The sequence below is a fragment of the Amblyomma mixtum genome, chromosome 1 (genome assembly GCF_055824585.1).
Source record: "Amblyomma mixtum isolate Tamu chromosome 1, ASM5582458v1, whole genome shotgun sequence".
Classification (NCBI taxonomy): Eukaryota; Metazoa; Arthropoda; class Arachnida; order Ixodida; family Ixodidae; genus Amblyomma; species Amblyomma mixtum.
This window is the reverse complement of record NC_143012.1, coordinates 92,415,063-92,433,671: the sequence shown is the minus strand read 5'-3', so window position 1 is coordinate 92,433,671 and position 18,609 is coordinate 92,415,063. Positions and strand designations below refer to the sequence as shown.

The 18,609-nt window shown below is 51.1% G+C and overlaps 2 protein-coding genes across 2 annotated transcripts; one reads left to right on the top strand and one right to left on the bottom strand.

Annotated features, from left to right (window-relative positions):
• Window positions 1–1,692: 1,692 nt before the first annotated feature.
• Window positions 1,693–5,903, bottom strand: LOC149367219 (uncharacterized). The gene is made up of 3 exons (XM_089573299.1): window positions 5,089–5,903; window positions 4,935–5,005; window positions 1,693–1,976 (listed from the first exon to the last, which is right to left on the bottom strand). Exons 1-3 carry the CDS (start codon window positions 5,652–5,654, stop codon window positions 1,693–1,695), a joined length of 921 nt encoding a protein of 306 aa, XP_089429425.1. The 5' UTR covers window positions 5,655–5,903.
• A 3,541-nt stretch (window positions 5,904–9,444) lies between these two features.
• Window positions 9,445–17,335, top strand: LOC149367218 (neprilysin-11-like). Its single transcript, XM_089573288.1, has 5 exons — window positions 9,445–9,471; window positions 9,525–9,789; window positions 13,216–13,283; window positions 14,115–15,806; window positions 16,868–17,335. Exons 1-5 carry the CDS (start codon window positions 9,445–9,447, stop codon window positions 17,333–17,335), a joined length of 2,520 nt encoding a protein of 839 aa, XP_089429414.1.
• Window positions 17,336–18,609: the final 1,274 nt, after the last annotated feature.

The window sequence follows — 18,609 nt, the reverse complement described above, 5'->3', positions numbered from 1 at the left end:
TGTGTTTGTGCTTCTTCGCTGCCGGTATGAATCAGGAATGTTACCAAGTTGTCCAAAAACGTGTTTTACCTGGCACGTTGCCCACCTGCCACCTCCCATCGGGCTGTGGGCAAACTGTCTCACCCTTGCAGGTGGAAGTTTAGTTAATGATAGCCGGTGGATGTTCAACCTAGGTCTCGAGAGCCCCGTCGATGGCAGCCACTGTCGGTGCATGGAAGAGCCGCATCGCCTAACCGCTGCACCACTGCGCCAGGAGTGGTACGAGGACTCCTAGGGATCTATGAATGTCAAGTTGAGGTCGACCAAGTTCGCATATACTTGCATTAACTCAATATCGCCATCCCAACAACTTCCAACCGTGAACAATGGATTCGATAACCGGAGCTGAAGCGAAACTACAATGCTAGCGCACCTAATCCACATTTGGCGGAACTATGCAAATCAACCGCCATTTTTTCATTTAATTTTGCTGCTTATTAATGCCCACCATGACTAACTGGTCCTCCACGGTACCTTAACAAGCTTCAAACATCTCCAGAGAAGCTTCTGATGCAGGAATTTACTAAACAGCGACAAACTAGGATGTCAGAGCTGAAGTCGCCTACTTCGGAAGTCCCCCGTGAATCTGGAGCTCTTAAATAAAGAAAGGAAAAGGATCGCCATTTCCGTGCGCGTGGGTTGGACTGCGCGCGAGAAACAAGAAAGAAGAAGTTCTACCCGAGAGCCGGCCGCACGCCACCCGACGAGCTCCTCCAGCCGCCATGTCTTCGATCGGCACCACAAGCCGTTCCCTTCGCGTTGGCCGCAAGTCGTCGAAGGCCACGGACCGGCCACCCGACCAGGGCCACAGCACGACGCGGTCCATGCCTGTCGCCGTACCAGCAGCCACGCTTCAAGGGTAAATATGTCGCATTTCGTGGAAGCGACTGCAGCGTCTCGCAGTCGCAGGGGTTCACGGCTATCGTATGTACGGTGACGTAACAAGGGCCTATATGACGGTGGCTGCTGTTCCTCTTTGCCTTGGATACCCGCTCTCGAGTTACCCCTAACCAACCCTAACGAGGTCATCCTGCACAATCCGCCAAGCTGGGATATTGTGCAACGAATTTAGGGCAGGAACGCGCGTCCCAAATCTCGTAGCCACAAACATTCCAGTTTTTACAACTGCTTAGGCCCCTGGCGAACCACGGACGAGCCGCACTTGTCCGAACGTGAAGGTCGTAACTGGCTCATGACAAGTGCAGCTTGTCATGTGTTTCCTGGCAGCGGTTTAATCGGAAGTAGAAGGCACAGGACTCGTAATCTAAAGCATTTCTTGGCTTCCCAACAGATAGCCGCCCGAGTGCTAAATGACCATTTTGATGCCCTTCTCAAAAAAAAAACTGGGGGGGGGGGGGGGACACTTCAGCTCCTCCTAAGGGTATGATACGATAGCGTAATGGGTTAATTCCCATATATGCAGAAGGTCATTCTGTACTTTGGATTCATAGATCCATGGGTGTCCCCTGAAATAACTATGACCAGCATCGACGAAGGTCCAGCAGAAAAAAGCGTTTATTGCCTAGAGCATGGTGTTCTTATAGTGCGCCGATAGCGTGCCGTGCGCAGCTTATCAGCAGCTCGGGATGACACGTCAGCAGCTCGCTAGGCGCTCACGCTATCACATCTCCTCCCCCCTTAGACAACACTAAGTCATTTCTTGAAGTCTGACGGTCTGAACCAATCCGGGGGCCGGCGCATACGCTGGCTACGGCGTGGAGGCACCACAGCGTCGTCTTTGGCTGGCAGCGAAGACTCTCGCGAATCACCTGAAGCGTCGGGTGGCACAGTCGAGTCGGCTGCCGGAGAAGGTGGCGAGGCGGGCGCATTGGTGCCGGCCGACGATGTCTGCTCGGGGCACGTGGTCTCAACTGTGGGCCCTGCCGACGACTCCCGAGGCTGCTCACTTGGTAGAGATGCCTGCTGCGATAGCGAGGCTGGTCGTGCAAAAGGGCGGAGGTGATCGGCGTGCACAAATCGAACTTGACCCGACACGCGCACGAGATAAGTCACTGGGCTCACAACTTGTACCACTGTGCCATCGTCCCAAGAGGTGTCCTCACCACGCACGCACTTCACAAACACCCTTTCCCCCACTGCGAAAGCACGTTCACAGCCCCTGTCCTTGTCTCTTTGCTGCTTAATGCACCGTGGCTTATCATTCATGTCTTGCACAAAACTCGGTTTGAGAAACGACAATTTAGCTCGCGGCTGTCGCCTCAGAAACAGCTCGGCTGGGGTCTTCCCGGTTAGAGAATGAGGGGTATTCCTTTACGACATCAAAAAGCTGTCTCATCCTTCCTGCAAGGGTTGTTGCTTTCCATGTTCAGCCAGGGACAACACTTGCTTTAAAAGCGCCTTCTTGGTTGTCTGGACTAGCCGCTCGGCTGCTCCGTCGGAAATTGCGTGATATGGCGGAGTCTTAGTATGTCTGATACTGTTACGAGACAAGAATGCTGCGAACTCCTGCGACACAAACTGTGGGCCGTTATCACTGACAAACTCCTCTGGAAAACCATACGCTGCAAAGATGCTGCGAAGCTTACTAATAGTCTTAGAGGTGGTAGTTGACTTCATAGACCAGACTTCAACCCATTTGGAGTATGCGCCCACCAAGACAAGAAAGTTGGGTTACCTTGTTGCGCATAGTCAACATGTACTCTCTGCCAACACCTTGATGGGTACGGCCACAGCTGGAGAAGTATAGGCTGAGCTGCCACACTCTGCACTTCCTTACGTACTCCTCAAGAGCCTTGTCCATGTTGGGCCACCACACAAAACTCCTTGCTAACATTTTCATTCGACTAGAGCCAGGGTGGTCTTCATGAAGCAAGGATAGCACTGCGGGCCTCAGATTCTCAGGTATAACTACTCTCGTCCCCCATGTGAGACAATTTTGTTCGACGGAGAGTTCCAGGCGACGGACGTAATAAGGTTGCAATTCGTCCACGACATTTGCTGGCCAACCCGATCGAACATACTCGAGTACTTTGCTAAGGGTGCCGTCTCGTGCAGCCTCCTTTGACACGTCTCGCGCTGTGAGCGGGGTGCATTCGAGAACAGACATACAGCAGTTTCTGCTTTAGCAGAACCACAAGTAGGCAATCTTGACAGAGCATCAGCCACCTCAATTTCAGTTCCCTTGCAGTATTTCAGAGTGAACTGGTAAGCAGACATAATTAAATACCACCTTTGTAGTCTGGCAGCTGCTAATGATGGCGTGGCTTTGTTGTGACCAAAGTTCCCAAAAGTGGCTGATGGTCCGTGTACAAGTCAAATTTCCTGCCATACAAGAACTTGTGGAATTTCTGCAAACCAAACATAAGAGCTAGAGCCTCTCTTTCACATTGCGCATAGCTCTTTTCTGCAGGTGTCATGGTACGCGAAGCAAATGCAATTGGACGCTCTTCGCGGTTGGGAAACACATGAAAAATGACCGCTCCAACACCATACGCTGATGCATCACATTGCAACCCCAGCGGTTTGCGTGCATCGTAGTACGTGAGCGCTCGGCTGCTGCTAAGGAGCTGTTTCGTGGCCTCAAACGCATCGCTACATTTCTTCGTCCAAACCCAACGCTCTCCCTTTCGAAGTAGCTTGTACAATGGCTCTGCTATAGACGCTAGGTTGTTTAAAAATTTGCCATAGTAGTTCAGTAGCCCGAGATAAGCTTTCAACTCAGTGACATTCGCAGGCTCAGGAGCATGGGCGATTGCTTTCACTTTGCCTTCGGTGGGATGTAGCCCCTGAGAGCTTATCTTGTGCCCGAGTTAACACACTGAGCTTACAAAGAACTTGCATTTCTCTACCTTGACAGTAATGTTGTATTCGTTCAATCGCTGCAAAACTAGCTCAAGTGTTTTTTCGCAGTCATCTATGTCCTGGCCAACTATAATTACGTCAATGTAGCAACCTACATTTTTAATGCCCATCAAGACTTAATCCATTAAGGATTGGAACAAAGCCGGGGCACTCGCTATACCATAGGGGAGTCTGTTGTACCGATAGAGCCCCCGGTGCGTGTTTACTGTAACAATTGCTTTGGATTCCGGGCTTAGCATCACCTGCTGGTATGCCGATGATAAGTCAAGTACACAAAACACTTTTCCCTCACAAACGGCTGTGAACAAATCTTCAGGTAGGGGCAACGGATAGTGATCCGTTTTTAGGACCGGATTGAGCGTGATTTTGAAGTCGCCACACAACCTTAGTTTGTCACCTTCCTTCTTTAGAACCACTACGAGGGGAGTTGGCCAATCACTCTGCGTTACTCGCTCGATTACACACTTCTTTTCAAGGTCAGACAGTTCTTATTCTACCGGTTCTCGCAACGAAAAGGGTACTGTCCGGGACTTACAAAACACAGGAGTGCACTTTGGCTGCAGAACCAATTTTGCCTCATAGTTCCTAATCACTCCCAAAGTGGAAGAAAATACACGAGGGAACTTGGAATGCTACTTCAGCACCCTGTCGTCAATGCTCAAGGCGAAAAGAGATTTCCAGTTAAGCTGCAACTTCTCAAGCCAGCTCCTGCCTAAACGTATAGGCAGATTGCGCTCACCCTCACGCACAACAACAATAGGTTACACGGCGCACTGACCTTCATAGCGAGCAGTGACATTGCATTGACCAATCTCGTGCATTTTTCACCTGTATAAGTTTTGAGCACCAATTTAGTTGGCTCACACTTGACACGCGACAACTTAGCGACGTACACGCTTTCCGGCACAACAGTCACAGCAGCACCCGTGTCAACCTGCATTGGCAGGTCGTGGCCTTCAAGGTTCACAGACAACATAGCTCTTCTTAGAAGGCGTAGCGTCGCAACTGTATAACGTGGGCTCCTCTTCCGATGACTCGGATACTAGATGCGCTTTTAGTTCTTCATGGCTTGCCTGCCACATATTTTGACGATGACCCACTTTCGAGCACCGTCTGCACTTGTACCTCTTGTACCAACAGCTGTCTGAATCATGCGCCTTGCCACAGCGGCTACACTTCTGTTTTTGACTTTTTCCTCGCGTTGAGTCTTTTGTCTTTCGGTCGCACCTCCCGTGGGTTCCCACAGCGTTGAATGCCTCACTGCGACCTCTTTGTTGCAATAGCGCGGCCTGCTGTCTGGCCAACTCCCTATCCAGCGCAATTTTGCATGCGCCATGAAATGTTAAGCCTTCCGTGGTGAACAGAGCTCTTTGAGTTCCCTCATTGCAAATGCCTGCTACCAGTCTGTCTCGCAAGGCATCCTGCAGAAAGTCTCCGAAATTGCGCTTCCGAGCAAGGTGTTTTAACTCCAGAACGAAATCTTCTACGCTCTCTTGCTCCAGTTGAACTCGGCGGTTAAACCTGCACCTTTCAGCAATGACTGAAGTTTGCGGGCTGTAGTGATTCTTCAGCAGAATCTTTATTTCATCGAAAGTCTTTTCACCGGGAAGCGCTGGAACTACCAGGTTCTTGAGGACTTCATACGCCTCTGCGCCAAGTACTGTTAGAAAAACTGACAGTTTCTTTGCTTCCGGGACCTCATTGGCGCTGACGAAATGTTCAAACCGTTCCAAGTAGGAATCAAAGTTCCGGACCTTGGGGTCGTACTCATCGATTCTGCCAAGACGCGACATCGCTTCGGTGCACAAACGTAACAACGTAAGCGTAACAACGCTTCGGTGCAGTTACTTATCGCGTTGATGCCTTGCTTGGCGCGTAGGATCCGTTGTCAGCTGCTTGCCCCTGGCCGCCAGCCACTTGCAGTCCGCGTTAGTGGCTTCCGATGTGCGTCGTCCTATCTTGCCCAGACACGCCTGGCAGGCCAGTCCCGACGGATCCCATCCCAACCTCGTCGCCAATGAAATAACTACGACCAGCATCGACGAAGGTCCACCAGAAAAAGCGTTTATTGCCAAGAGCATGGTGTTCTTATAGTGCGCCGATAGCGTGCCGTGCGCAGCTTACCAGCAGCACGGGATGACACGTCAGCGGCTCGCTAGGCGCTCACGCTATCACCTTTCACTCCTGGCAGCGGTGCGGCAGTTAAGCTATGCGCCAATGTCGTGCAATGGCAAGGGCTGCCAGCGGTGGGACTTAATTGCTACTTCCACGGCGGCCAGGTTGCTCGCTATGCGGTGGGCAGGTTGTGATGACGCCGCAAAGTCACGTGAGCTAGATAGTTCACTTGCCTCCTAGGTTGCTCTCTGGCGACCACTTGCCAGAGAATGCCAGTGCTATTTCGCTCACGACGCCGACACCGGATTTCATGGAGAACGGGGCCTTTAACGCTAACGCGTTAACATGTGTCTGTTAGGAGGTCAAGGGACGTTTGATCGGTTTCGCGATACTCTAAGTCCGTTAAGGTGTGAGAGCTTTGCTCATTTCACAGGTGCGATATAATGATAGATCGCAAGGCTCGACAGTCGATCAGGCGGCGGCCCGTGAACATCTCCTTACAGTGTGCCGGGTGAATTGATAATCAAGTATCCATAGTGCCCGGCGCAACCACTACATATCTGATGTAACCAAGACAGAATTCCTGTTAGAAAGAAACCCCTCTACCTGCGTAGCATGTATAATGGCTGCATGGCCACCGCAGTGACTCAGTGGTTATGGTGCTCGGCTGCTGACGCCAAAAACGCGGGTTCGATTCCAGCTGCAGCGGTCGAATTTCGATGGAGGCGAAATTCTAGAGCCCGTGTACTGTGCGATGTCAGTGCACGTTAAAGAACCCCAGGTGGTTGAAATTTATGGAGGCCTTCACTACGGCGTCTCATATCCTGAGTCGCTTTGGGACGTTAAACCCTTTAAGCCAAACCTAATGGCTGCCTATAAATAATGGGATAGCGTTAAAGGTCCCATACTCCAGAAAATTTGGAGTGAGCGTTAAATAGCGGTATGACTCTGGCATATGATTCCCAGAGAGCACCTAGGAGGCGGGCGGGACACATCCCGTCCTGTCCCGTCTCGTCCCGTCCTGCCTCTTCTTTCGTGATCGTCCTTTTTTGCGCGTTTACCTTTCCCTTCGTCATGAACCAACTCGCCCAACAATTATCTACCCACCGTGGCAGGAAGAAGTAAAATTAATCATAGGTCGTTTGGGAAGAGCAACTTTCGCCGCACAAGGCACACCGCTGGGAGCACCTGCCATCGCAGGGTAGTTGCGCATCGCTTAAGAGCTGCACCACTGCACCAGGAGGGGTATGAGAGCAGCCAGGTATCTATGAATGTAATGTCGAGAATGACCTTCTGCATATATGGGAATTAACCCATGGCGCTATGGCATCACGGCCTTAATGCGGAGAAAGTATTCACTCAAGTTTTTTTTGTTCGTAACTTATGCAGTGGTATATCATATTGTATGATATTTCATGTTCGGTTCAGCTCACAAAACCTCCATATAGACTATGACAGACGCCACGGGTAGGTCTCCGAATGAATTCGACCCCCTGACGTTCGTTATCGTGCACTAACAACGCCCTGCATGCGGGTATCTCCTGCATTTCGCCTCCTCCGAAGCTGGTCTGCCATGCCCCCAGCCTCTACAACCGCAATCCATAGCCACTAAGCCACCACTGCGGGTGCCTGGTAGAGGCATACGTATGCATGCAGTGCATGCGCGACCCATTCTGTTCCATTTCATTTCATTTCCTTAAAGACCCCTCAGGGGGTGTTACATAAGGTGTGGAATCAGGAAAACAAATATAAATAATAATACCGTATTTGTAGAGGTACAAGCGATGTTCGGTAAAATCTGAGCGAGGAGAGAGACAGAAACCGTTTAGTGAAAAAGCAGGAAATTTAACCGAAAAAAAAAGTTTCAGCGAACAGTTACGCGCAGCTGATTAGACGATGTTATGATTGTACTTCTGGCCGCGTGGGCCCGAGCAAGCAGCAACCGAGAACTGTCGACAAGGCCGACAACCTCGCAATGGCGGCAGACCAGCGTTGTGCTTGTTATGCCCCCCCCCCTAGCGTAAGTGGATTAGGGCAGCGGACTCCCTCGACCGGGGTGACCATGGCTGCAGCGGCGAAGGTCGAAGGCCGGCGAAGGCCGAATATGCGAAGAGGGCTGGCGAGGTCATTGGCAGCGGCGGAAACAGCAGCAGAAGCAGCGGCGTCAGTTGGGCAAGTCTACCCTCGGGTCGCCGGACGACGGAGTGGTGCTACGCGAAGTCAAGCTGTTGCTGTTAATTGAAAGACGGCTGTGTCCTCGACACAGGTATCATGTTTGGACATCTGGCGGGGAAGCACGAGGACGTTAGACTTCGGTAGATTCATTTCCCGCCGTGTTTGATTACTCAGCCTTTACCCATCGACCGAGCGGCGAAAGAGCGGGACAGCCCAGCACCGCTCCTGCCGTGGGTGGTAACACCAGTGTCCCCATTTGTCCATCAGAATGGACAGAGTTCTTCGAACTTTATTCCCCATTCAGGGATCCGGGGAATCCGAGTCCTATTTAACTCCGCTGTGAGTGTGTACGAGAGAGGCCAGTTAACTCAAGTCGACTCCGGTTGGCGAAGAAGCTCCCTTCCACTGAGAATCACTCCCAGTTGCTCTTTTGTAACTAATCTAAATAATTGTATAAAGTTTTCGTCGCCTTCCTCCCAACCAAGTATTCCATCCTCCTCGTCCCATCATCGGTCAGGCCATGGTACCCGGGTCGGAACAATCTGCTGTGTCAGTATTTGGCGTATGAAGCGTGCGCTTCATATCCCATGCTCTGCACGCTCACCTAAAGCACCATGCACAGGTCATGCTTTTCCGTGCCACCTTTACAACCGGTTTGGATAAACTTCTGTATTTAAGAAACCGAAAACTATAAAGTTTTTGCTACAGTGCCACACGGCGACTGACACCATTTGTCAAGGGTAAAATTCTAAGTACAGCCCTAAGGTCTAAATGATCATATATTGAGATGTAGGCTGAGCGGACTAAGCAGAAGTTGATGTGTAGTGAATTAGCTGACTCCTCATCGAATCAAATGCCAGGTTATTCTATGATGATCAGTTCGATCCTTGCAGAGTGTAACGCTGCATTTACAAATGATCAACCACCCGCCGTGGTGGCTCAGTGGATATGACTTTCGGCTGGTCGCCACATGGCCGCTGCTTAAAATTCTGGATCTCGAAAAAATTCTTAGTGAAACAGCAGTCTACAAGGCTGCCACACAGAACAAACATGTCGTTTAAGAGGGACTGAAAATAACACGATGATATGAATTATGAATTATGGAATATGGAATTATGAAAATTCCATATTCCAGAGCAGAACCCCAGGTGGTCGAAATTTCCGGAGCCCTCCACTACGGCCTCTCTCATAGCCTTAGTCGCTTTGGTACGTTAAACTCCATAAACCAAACCAACCATATTCCAGAGCAGAACAGTGATCCACAGAGTAAATTGCTGGGATAGTTGGTTCATAATGCGCAAAGGTGGAAGCAGCAGTGTGGTGCGTGTGCCTTCTTTATCTTGTCCTGCGTGTTTTGCTGGTTCCGCCTTTAGAGCAGTATTCGATCGGATGACAACTGCTCTTTCATCCTCGACAGGCCACCCACCAGTTACGTACCGTCCACGCTGTCTTGCGCGAGTCCAAACAAGGAGGACCACACCGACGTCCCATCTCAGACCATTTCCAACGTGGCCGCCTCCCTTGTGGCAGTGTCGTCGCCAGAGGCCGTGGAGTGTGCGTCGTTGGCGCCGGACGAGAACGCCGCATCTTTCCAGGATGCCTCGAAGCTCGACGCACGGTCGCCAACGGGTCAAGGCGGTCTCAGTGAGTGCTGGTGTATATGGTGTGGCACGATGTATCGCCACCATTATCGTCAGCTTATGTCTTATGCAGGACAAATGCCTCTCCCATATCCCTCCAGTTGAGGCTGTCCTCTGCCAGCTGTGACCACCTTAGCCCCGCGACTTCCTTATCTGACCCTGTGTCATGACTCGCTCTTCCCTGATGCGCTTCCCCTTAACTTCCAGCGGTTATCTTGCCTTCGCAATACAGGCCCTGCCCAAGCCCATTTCTTCCTCTTGATTTCGACTAGGATGTCATTAACACGCGTTTGTTCCTTCATCCATTCAGTCCGCTTCCGATCTCTTAACGTTACACCTATCACTGTCCTTTCAATAGATGGCTGCGTTCTCCTCAATTTATGTTCAACCCTTTTCGTCAGCCTTCACGTTTCTGCCCCATACGTTAGTACTTGAAGATAGATGGTAGGTTGGTTTATGGGGTTTAACGTCCCAAAGCGACTAAGGCTATGAGAGACGCCGTAGTGGAGGGCTCCGGAAATTTCGACCACCTGGGGTTCTTTAACGTGCACTGACATCGCACAGTACACGGGCCTCTAGAATTTCTTCCCCAAAGAAATTCAACCGCCGCGGCCGGGATCGAACCCGCGTCTTTCGGGTCAGTAGCCAAGTTCCATAACCACTGAGCCACCGCGGCGGCCTCTTGGCGTCCTCTTGGCAAAGCAATGCACCAACTTGCCCAACAAGAAGTTCTTCTAAATTCCCTTCCAGACTGTCTGACATCACTACATTACTTTGTGTTTCTTCACATTAACTTTTCGCTTCTCTAGGCCCCGAAGCATGGTTTGCAGTTGGTCCGCTGAGTTATTTAGGCTAGCTATGTCATCAGCAAATTAGGGGTTACAAAGATATTCCCGATTAACTTTTATCCCCACCTCTTCCCATTTTGGTTATCTGAATATCGCGTGTAAGCACGCTTTTAATAGCAGTGGAGAGATCCTGTCTTCTTCTTTGGCATCTTTCCTCTTAGATATTTTATCACTTTTCGTCCACAATGCTTTGGTCGCTGTGCAACCACTATACAGGGTGTTTTACATAAAATTGTCAGAAATTTTATAAGATAGGCTTTCTCCGTTAGAATACCGCTGTTACCACCATAGAATTGTCAGCAGTGTAGTTTTTAAGAATACAGTTAAGACGTACTCGCGAGAAGTCTGGTCAACTAATATTGAATTTTAACTTTTTAGTATTACTGTTAAGAAAATTTAAGAGGATAGGAAATGGCGCAGCAAGTGTCTCACTTGTCGGTCGACACCTCAACTCCGCCGTTAATGAGGAAGGTGGGAGTGAAAGAAGGAAGAGAGTAAGGCGTGCCGTAGTGGAGCGCTCCGGACATCGTACTGCACACGGGCGCCTTTGCGTTTCGTCTCCATCGAAACGCGGCCGCCGCGGCCCTGTTCGAACCCGGAAACTCAGGCTCAAGAGCCGAGCGCTCTAACCCACTGAGCCACAGCGGCCGGTTGACGCGGGGGTACTTTCCATATAGCGCTTTACCACACGGGGAAGTGAGGTAGCAATGAAAGTGAGTTGTGCTCGGTAGGTATTGCACTGTTTTAGCCAGCTCACATCGGAGCCCGCTCATAAGGTTGTCGTAGTCGTCACGTGAGTGAGATGTTGGCGTTACGATTCTGCCTGTGGACTTGAGCCGGTAAAGAGAAAACTCGTCTGCCGTCTCTAACGAAGTGACTGGTTGTTACAAATGCGACTAAAGTGTTCCTCTTCATACAACGTTATCGGTATGCCTTTGTTCTACAATGTACGTTGGCGGCGTCATCACAGCGCGTAGTGCGCATCCCTGCTCTTTCTGGTTTCAGAGCCGTGCTGTTTCTGTGGGAAGCAATAACCTTCTGGGGAATATGCTTAGCCGTGAACGTTCCCAGGGGTGTAGGGAACAATGTATAGCGAGGTCTGCTCACCACTGAGCGAGGAAGACCTTGTTCGCTTTTTGAAGAGAAAGCTGTAGTGCTGCGTACAAATCTTGAAGGTCATGTTACGGCGCAGATATGACCTTGAGGTGGCCTCAGTTAATAAAAATAATACAGAAGAAAATTGTGATGTAGGTGCGAATACAACCCGGGCACGCTGCATGCGATGAAGATGATAATGGAAGACTGCTATTGGTACAGGGAGGTATGACTGGACCGACTTTGGCCCCCCTGGCGTCGGCCGCTGCCCGGGCGCGCTCAACCGGTGCCTTTTGGGCCTGTAGGTCAGAGCAAGCGAGCAGTGTTTGAAGCAAAGCTTTAAAAGCAACTCAGCTTCTTACCCCCGTGGTTGCTGATTCAATGCGGCGAACATTCTTACATGCGTCTGGGCTGCTGTACAATGGTTCTGCACCAACTACTGCCCGTTGTTAGGGCCTAAGTTTGGTTTGGTTTACGGGGTTTAACGTCCCCAAGCGACTCAGGCTATGAGGGATGCCATAGTGAAGGGCTCCGGAAATTTCGTCCACCTAGGGGTCTTTAACGCGCGCTGAAATGGCACAGTAGAGCGAGCTCCAGAATTTTGCCTCCATCGAAATTCGACCGCCACGGCCGAGATCGAGCCCGCGCCTTTCTGGTCAACCACCGAGTACCATAACCACTGAGCCACCACGGCGGCCTGTTAGACCTTAACTGCCGGCAATTCCTTGCAGCGCGAAATATGATTGCTCATGAAGGTGTACGCGAAGGACACCGCTCCCATCTTCTGGCCAAGTATCCCCAGTCTATCACCTTCCGGTTCAGCATCGCCAAAACACCTTCTGTTTGGACGAAATTCGCTGATAGTTTAGAGAGTTCACGTGACCTCATGCGGTCATCGCTACCAGCCCTGATTAGCGACTCTGACTGGTCGAGATAGGTCACCCGACATTGTAACATCAGAATCCTGCCCTCCGTGGCAGATGACAATATCAGCCCCGGACTGTGAGCAATCCGAACGCATGGCAACCAGAGTTAAAATTTGATTAGTGTAGAGAGGTTACGTTACCCTGTGACGTCATTGCAGCATGCCTACAGTGGCCGGTGGCTACCTGCCCATTGGGTTGGTGACAGGGGGCAGGTAAAGTAAGGTAAAGTAGAACGAATAATTCCGCATGTAGGCAGAACCTCGCCAAAAATAGGAGGGAAAGAGGAGAAAGGGAGGGATCTGTAATGCTATCGCATGGCACTCTTAAGGCTAGGTTAGGCGTCGACCAGGTTTTATTTTTTGTACTCTAGCTTCGCGCAGTGTAATCATGTGCACCGTGGAGAGTATACTGCTGTTCCTGCAGCTAAAAGCAAAATAGCCACTTCACCCATTCGTAACAGCAGATGATTTTAGTGTTGCATCAAGTGAGTCCGTTGGGAAGCAACACCTGTTAGCGGTGTTCTCATCTTCTGCCGTCGTCTCTTTTCTCTAGGAGCGCCCAGGACGCTGATCAAGCGGAGGTCTACTGAAGAGATGGAAGCCCTCAAAGCACTCCGGGAAATGGTATGCGGCGGCTTCCTTCAGGAAAATGCTCGCTGTGCAGTGTCACATTGTTTTGAGAAGCTCAGCTTTGTAGGGGTGAGGTGCGGCAGAACACAGAGCCTCCAGTAAGCATGGCTACCGAGCCGTGCGCGATTTTGCAATCGTTAAATGATTCAGACAAAGACCGCGCGCCTAATAACGTGTGATTTTCAGTCATCTTTGCAAAGAGTCACAGGTTGTGGAATCATGGGGCCTATAATCATACGGATGAAGGGGTATTGTTGAGTAATGCGGTCACTGGGATCCTGCATTGCAAAGAAGATGACTGTCTTGTTTGTTGGGTCACGTGACTCTTCGAATGCTGATAGGTTGCATTAGAATACTTAACGGATTCAACAATGTGATGTGACTGATTTAAGTACGAGACCAGGTTTCATCATCGTTACACAACTCGTGTCAGTCTGTGCAAACAATACCATCTCTGCACCCTTGCCGAGCTGAAGAAAAAGTCGGTGTAAACAGTCAAAAATGTATTCGGAGCCTGGAGTACTTATTCCTACGCGTTATCCAAGAATGCTAAAGAGAAATAAGAGAAATAATACAGGGAAAGAGCAGAGGCGCGGCTTTACCGATACACCGGCTTGCATAATCACTCATATCAAGGCAAATTAACAAACGTTATCGGCTGTGGAGATCAACTTCGAGTGATTCCTCACTCCACTTAGATCAGTCTTTTCCAAGTTCACAGCATCGTAGATATATGTAATCTATTCTTAGGGATGTCTTGGGATCTCCAGATGCCTTCACTACTGGCTGGACGGAGTTCATTTACAGAATGCGGTTTTTCCGCAGATGAGCGTCGGGTCACCGTCTTCATCATCGCCACGCCGATTAGCTGGACGAAAACTTGACCCCGTGAGGAAGACAGCAGCTATCGCATTTCTGGTCTTCGCCATCACTATCTTTGTTTCGGTGGCCTTCTACATTGCGAGGACAATGCCCAGTCCCCGCGTTGTACCCACGGTTTGCACCACAGAAGCTTGCTTGGAACACGCGCAGGCGCTGGGTTTAAAACGAGACCAGATGCAAGAATCTGCATGCGAAGATTTCGGCCAGTTTGTGTGCTCAGGCTGGCTGCACGAAGACACCCGGCCTAGTGAGTCCGTGCCACTTTTTCGCCTGTTGTACTGGCTGCTGCGACGAGCACAGCTTCGCGAGGACCCTCGTCGGCCCCTGAGCAAGAGAGTGACGATGATGATAGACGCATGCCTTCGCCGGGGAGGCCCCGCTGCAGACACCGACGACTCGGAAAACCTCGTTGAATTCATGAGCAGAGAGTTGTTCCCTTGGCTGCTAGACCCCACCGATGCTCGGCTTGGAGACACCGACGATTACTCAGTACCCTTGCGGACTCTGGTAAACCTGTCCGTCCTGTGGGCCACGCCATTGTGGTTCTATGTTGAGTTCATAGAGCCATGGCACGGCACCGCTCACCAGCGGTCGGTATCCATAAGCCCATCGGGTATGCCATTGATTATGAACATAATAGATAACGAGGTTAATAAGTACAAAGGCTTCTATAAAACCGTTGTCGACTTTGTCTTATCCGGAACCTTTGGAGAAACAACCGCCTTTCCTGCATTTGTTGAATTCGCAAAGGCTAGCGATGACATCCAGCGCTCTATCCTCGGAAACCTGTCGCTCTTTTTCGGCGCCACACACCCCAGGCCTCGTTTTCTGCTGATTCGTCAATTACCACATCTGGTGCCAAAACTCCGAGCTCGTGACTGGGTAGAGGCCCTGCAATCTGCCTTCAACGCGAAACCGCCCCTGAATGAAGAGGACACACTCATCGCCACAAAGGGCAACTTGCTGGATGCCATGCGTGTGCTCTTCACTTCTTACTCGGCCCGAGAGGTGACCTTCCATACGGCGTGGTGGTTCATCCAGCTACTTGCCCCTATCGCTAGTAGCTCGGTGCGAGACCTCTTCATGAAACACCCGCTGTCCGAGTTCTTCTATCCGATGGCTTGCGGTATAAACGCTGCCCTCGTGTACACGGTACCTTTTTCGGGCGCCGACGACAGCGTAATGCCCGAAGTGCACAGACTCGACGTTTCGTATCTCTTGAGCACGTTGCACAAGACTGCGCTAACGGAGGTCGGTTCCTGGTCCACACTGGACACCAAAGCGGTCCGTGCTGTTGCCACCGAGCTGCAGAACACCAGCACCGTGATATGGCCTCAGGAAGAGTACATGACAAGCCGGAGCCTGGAAATACTGTACGGACGCGACTACGAAATGGAGCAGAGCTTCTTCGGCCACTGGCGCATGAGTCGCGAGCAGCTGCAGAAGTCGCTGGGCAGTGAAGAGTACCAGGCGAGCCTACGGTTGTTTCGCTTGCAGTCCGCCCACCTCGCTTCGTACAGCCCCGTGACGAACGTGATTTCCGTTGCCGTGGCAGCGCTCGCCGCGCCGTACTACGCCGACGAAGGCACGGACGCCATGGCCTACGGGGGTCTCGGATTCATGTACGCAATGCAGGTAAGTGGAGGCTCTCCAGGTTCCAATATTTACGCTGAGGAAACAGGCGGCCTTGACTAATTAACGCAAGCATTTTGTTGGAACTGTAAGCTGAAGGAATCGCGCACAGAGGGGGGCGCGGTAAAGCCCATTGCTGCTCTACCGGTGCTCTACCACAAGACCAACGAAGCGGGGGTCCACCGAAGCAGTGGCCTTGTGGAAGAGCATCCCCTCGCCTTGAGGAGGTGCTAGCTTGGATCCCCAGCGGCGGAGGATACCCACCGATTTTTTAATGTTCACAATACTTGCCTCGGCCAGGTGTTCGGCTCTTCTGGGGTGAAATACTTGCAGAAGGGCCTTTGTTCGCATCGCTCGCACTCGTTTGAAGCGCTAATCGCGAAGGACCGAAATCCTGCTTTTGCGTTGAAGACCATTGTGGCCCTTTTCCGGAGCCCTTGTTCAAGCCCACAGGGACGGAGATTGAAAGCGCAGGCTTCCTTCCCAAGCACCAAGCCGGACTATGGCTTATACGGCTTGTACGCATTTGACAAAACCAGCGGGTTTGCAGGTGCCTGCAGGGGAAGTCGACCACACCGATTACGAGGCGGGTGTTGAGCCAGGGTCGGGAGGATAACCCAGTGTCCTCCCTTGTGCTGTCAATATGTCCGCTTGCTTTCGACCCTATCCCTTCAGCTCGCCTTTGCAGAAGCATCTAAACGGGCTCAGAAGTCAGCATCTCTGCATGCAAGACCACTGCTATGGCTGTAGTGGATGCACTGGAAGTGAATCGCGCGAATGAGCTGTATCCAATGTTCTTAGGTTAATGCGGTTAAGTCTTTTCTTGTTCAGTCTCGCCAAAACGTAGGATTGTCAGTTATAAGCAGATGAAGGGGACCGTACAGTTTTCCTGACGGTGGTCCGCGAAGAATGAATAGCCAATAGAAGGAAGGTGCAACCTTTAATTTTCTACGGTATGTATGTATCTCTCAGTGCCACAGCTGTAAGCTTGAAGCTACGATAGTGTTTGTGACAACCTCCCCAAACCGGACATTTCATTTGTCCCGCCTCATCGGCTCTCGCAGCTTGCGCGCACCATCAACGCGCTCACGGTTCTGCTCAGCGAAGACATGACCCAGACACCGTGGAATCCGGCTTCGTCCGCCGTCAACCCTGGCGAAGGGACCACCCACAGCATCGGCTCACCCGGGCGAGCCCTGTGGGAGCTGGGCAGGTGCTCGGCTGACGTCACTTCCGGTGTCAACGTCACGGCGCTCTTCCCTCTCCTTCCGGCGCTGAAGATCGCGCACGCGGCCTACCTCCGCTTCCGCAGCGAAGATCGGGACCTGCGGCTTCGAGGCCTGGAGGAGTACAGCGCGGAGCAGATCTTCTTCCTCACGGCCTGCCACGTGACCTGTTGGGAGAGAAGCGACCGCCGCCGCGTGTCGCCTGAGTGCACCGAAGCCATGCGCAACTTCGAGCCATTCGCCAAGGCCTTCAGCTGCCCCCTGGGGTCGCCCATGAATCCGAAGCACAAGTGCGTCTTCCTGTGAGGGCGGGGCCGTTGATGTCACGTGGGACGCATACGAGACATTTTTGCAGTACCGTTGATGCGACCCGCTTCTCGTGTGCCAGATACTGTTGCCCAAATTTTGTCAGCATTGTATTATTTTAAGACTTTCGCGAAGCGCGCTTTGTTTGAGCCCCTTTCTTTTCCATATACTGAGTAGTAACCGGCCGTTTAGACCTTATCTTGAGGACCAGGCTATTCACTCGAAGGCGCTTGAAGATTTTTGACGCGTGTGTAACGCTGGGCGTGGGTTATTTTCATCGTAGTACACTAATTATGAGCCTATCGAGAGTTTCCTTTCGGCGCACAAGTTAAACGTATACCGATAGTTCTCATTGCTAATTTTCTTAGGTATAGACGAATGCTGCCAGTTGAGCGGTAGCCTTTTTCTTTCCGCAAGTGGTTCCGCTAATATTTCGTTAAGAGAACGAGCACTGTTATGTGAGATGGTTCAGAGAAACGTACTTCGAAGCTTTGTGAACCGTCTTTTAACGCGTGCTCTACAGCTGACCCAGGTTTTTTCATCGCTGCGTACATTGTGGTTAATTTCATCGGCTGTGAAGACAGAAAGCACGAAGTCTTTTAGGGATATTTTCCTTTCGAACATGATTCCTTTTAATCGTGCTGGCGGCGCAGAGAATCATGGATGTGCTTCATGTTTTTTTTGTTGTTGTTGTTTGCCACGTTTTGCCACGTCGTTTTCGTTTTTGCCACGTTTCATTTTCTTGGAGGGTCTTGGAAGGACAACCGAAGTAATAATAACTACCCGTGAATAGAACTGCTCCGTAAAAATAATCGAGTTACCGGAGATCGAAAATGAGCCCAGGTTCTGGCGTCATGTTCGCAGTTTCCTTGTCTGAGCGTAGTCGGCAAGTGTTCCTTTGCCAAACCGGTTTGGTTTTTACTCCGCCCATGTAGAAGTATACGCATTCACGCAGGCAGTGTCCATGCATAAAACGGTGGACACACGCTCTCCAGTTACTCCGCTTGAACTGCCAGAAAAGGCCCTATTGTTAAATTCTCACGCTCCGAATTTTGAGGCTGGTGGGGATGCCAGCGTGTCCTGCGTGCTCACTGGCGTCATGTCCGATGAGCTGGCATGACAGTGAGGGTCCGGCACGCAATAATGACCACAGAAGTTTATATCTGCGAACAAGAGAGAGTATAAGGGCTGAGGCGGGCAAGAAAACTGCACCGCTGTAGACATCCGCAGGTGTTATTGCACGGACTGATATCGTTGTTGCATCTGTGCGCATG

Coding starts and splice junctions, on each gene's coding strand:
- LOC149367218 (XM_089573288.1), top strand. CDS start 9,445: ATGCGCAAAGGTGGAAGCAGCAGTGTG. Junction 9,472..9,524: donor AAGGTGGAAGCAGCAGTGTG/GTGCGTGTGCCT, acceptor TTCCGCCTTTAG/AGCAGTATTCGATCGGATGA. Junction 13,284..14,114: donor TCAAAGCACTCCGGGAAATG/GTATGCGGCGGC, acceptor GTTTTTCCGCAG/ATGAGCGTCGGGTCACCGTC.
- LOC149367219 (XM_089573299.1), bottom strand. CDS start 5,654: ATGTCGCGTCTTGGCAGAATCGATGAGTACGACCCCAAGGTCCGGAAC. Junction 5,006..5,088: donor GCTGTGGGAACCCACGGGAG/GTGCGACCGAAA, acceptor CGCATGATTCAG/ACAGCTGTTGGTACAAGAGG. Junction 1,977..4,934: donor ATCGTCAAAATATGTGGCAG/GCAAGCCATGAA, acceptor TTGCACGACCAG/CCTCGCTATCGCAGCAGGCA.